The sequence below is a fragment of the Xyrauchen texanus genome, chromosome 26, assembly GCF_025860055.1.
Source record: "Xyrauchen texanus isolate HMW12.3.18 chromosome 26, RBS_HiC_50CHRs, whole genome shotgun sequence".
Classification (NCBI taxonomy): Eukaryota; Metazoa; Chordata; class Actinopteri; order Cypriniformes; family Catostomidae; genus Xyrauchen; species Xyrauchen texanus.
Genome location: NC_068301.1, coordinates 17,383,350 through 17,385,508, shown reverse-complemented (window position 1 = coordinate 17,385,508; position 2,159 = coordinate 17,383,350). Strand labels below are relative to the sequence as shown.

Sequence of the window (2,159 nt, the reverse complement as noted above, 5' to 3'; positions counted from 1 at the left end):
TCAAAGTAGTATAGATTATCCTACTCCAATGCATGTGAAATCAAATAAACAAGTGTTAGGTCAGAGGTAATACAAAAGTAATACAAAAATAATCACATTTGATTACCTAAAAAATATGAAAATGTAGTCATGTAGTTTGTAATCAGTACCGGATTGCAATTCAGAAGTAATCTACCCAGCCTGCCTGTGGGCAATTTACACATGCTAATCCTATTTGTTTCAAAGAGGATTTAATCAGAGACAGAAGAAGTCTCTGTTAAAGTCCTAGTCAAGTCCAACCTTTATTTTGCTATTATTTTAGGTTTTATCAAATGTACAAGTAGCATTTTATTCATTAAAATTAACAAGAATATTCTCATTCTAAAACACATTCTCCTTTTTGTCAATCAGTCTGTCCTAAGAAACTCTCATTACTTTATTAACAAATTTACCATTTTAAATGGATAACATGCAGTAAAATCTAGTTGTGACAAAATGCTTTAATTAGCCTAAGTAACTTGAACGAGCAGCGAACAAATCTTTCCGATTTCCAAGAGTGAAACTCGAGTTACATCTCTCTAATTGGTATCTGTTGAACCTATTGCACCAGCAAGTAGCTACTACATGGAATGATACACTTCCATTCAGATTTTTCTACCGATGTTTTACGATTTAATTTGAACATATGTACATTATAAACTTACAGTTGCAATATGCGCAACAGTGAGCATTAAATACATTTTATTAACAAAAATATGCACGTTTGATCATTAATATGTCTTATATGCAAATTACGAACAATACAGCAGTATCAATACAGTACATCACCTACAGTATGTAGTTTCACATGTAGAATGTAACCGTTAAACGGATGAGGTGTCGCAAGCCTTGGTGTCATGAGTTCTTTGCACAGTGCTGCCTGAGGAGGAAGAGAGTCGCGCGAGCTCCATCAGTAGCAGCGCAAGAAGAATGTGTTGCATGAGGTTCCACGCAGACAATCACACAGTCGCCCGATGCGTGGTCCATGCTTCATGGCGCAGCGCTCACCCACGTCGCACTATGAGACATGGTGCACAAAAACAAAGGATGAAACATTGTCTATGCCGATCACGTATACATAAATACATGCTAAGTTTACACAGCGTTACAAATAGACGCGAGACCCTGAAAGACTTCCGTATGTTTACATAAAAAAAACAATTGAACGGCCCATAGAAAAACTTTCAAAAGGCTAATTTGTTTACCCTTGGTATGACGCTAGCTTTTTTCTCCACATATATCCGATTGTCCTGATCTCCATCCAAAAGGTCCCCGAGCGCCTCAGCCTAAACGGAGGGAAAGAAAGAAAGAAAGAAATATTTACGGAGAACTTCAAATGTTTAAATCCATGCCATTAAGATAATTGAATGGTGCTATTTTGCCATACTATCCAAATCAAATATTTTTCGGGTTCCAGTGAAAGTTTTTACATCAACAGGTAAAAGCATTTGTCAGGAATTAAGTTATCTAACACTTCTGCGATGTGTGCGGTCTTAACACTCTCATTTAGTCTCATACCATGTCTCTTTTGATGAACTGCTCCTCATACGAGGACAGTTGGTTGTCCGGTGACATCTGACCTCGGCAGGCGCACAACAGCGACAGGCAAACACTGAGATATACCGCTGCTTTGACGCTGTCCATGGTGCTGAATGCTTTGGCGCGAATAAATAGATATAAAAGCCCTCTTTGCAGAATTTTCTATTTCTAGTATTTGATTCCAGCGTCTTTTGTCGGTGCTTATGCTCTTGTTAGTGGTTGCTATTGCTTCAATGAGTTGCTGGGAAACTTTCTCTATTTATACGATTTGAGTTCCTGATGTATTCATGTAACGTCACTGATCCGTAATTTTTTTTTTTTCAGAACTAGTGAGTCAGTGTTTTGGTCACGAATGACACGTCCCATAGCAAAAAAAGAAAAGAAAAAAAAAAAAAGGAAAAAAGTGGAATGCAGAAGGGGAATCAAACTCATGGAAACAATGTGAAAATTACTCTCACGAAGTTATTTATTAGAATTAGTCTACTTGTACACTGATTAGGGTACAACAGGGCTAAAGGCCCTGTGGGGTAAAAGGCACTTTTGATTTTATTTTCTCCCAAAACACTATACGTATCTATGTAGTGATGTCTGTCTTTCTACAA

The 2,159-nt window shown here is 37.4% G+C and overlaps 1 protein-coding gene across 1 annotated transcript; it reads right to left on the bottom strand.

Moving 5' to 3' along the window:
* Nucleotides 1-604: 604 nt before the first annotated feature.
* On the bottom strand, nt 605-1,758 carry LOC127620380 (cocaine- and amphetamine-regulated transcript protein-like). Its single transcript, XM_052093601.1, has 3 exons — nt 1,537-1,758; nt 1,224-1,304; nt 605-1,036 (listed from the first exon to the last, which is right to left on the bottom strand). Exons 1-3 carry the CDS (start codon nt 1,660-1,662, stop codon nt 929-931), a joined length of 315 nt encoding a protein of 104 aa, XP_051949561.1. The 5' UTR covers nt 1,663-1,758; the 3' UTR covers nt 605-928.
* Nucleotides 1,759-2,159: the final 401 nt, after the last annotated feature.

Excerpts from the sequence above, each read along its gene's own strand:
- LOC127620380 (XM_052093601.1), bottom strand. The coding sequence starts at position 1,662 with ATGGACAGCGTCAAAGCAGCGGTATATCTCAGTGTTTGCCTGTCGCTG. Across the intron at positions 1,305-1,536 it reads AGTTCATCAAAAGAGACATG|GCTGAGGCGCTCGGGGACCT; the intron begins GTATGAGACTAA and ends CCCTCCGTTTAG. Across the intron at positions 1,037-1,223 it reads AAGCTAGCGTCATACCAAGG|TGCGACGTGGGTGAGCGCTG; the intron begins GTAAACAAATTA and ends CATGTCTCATAG.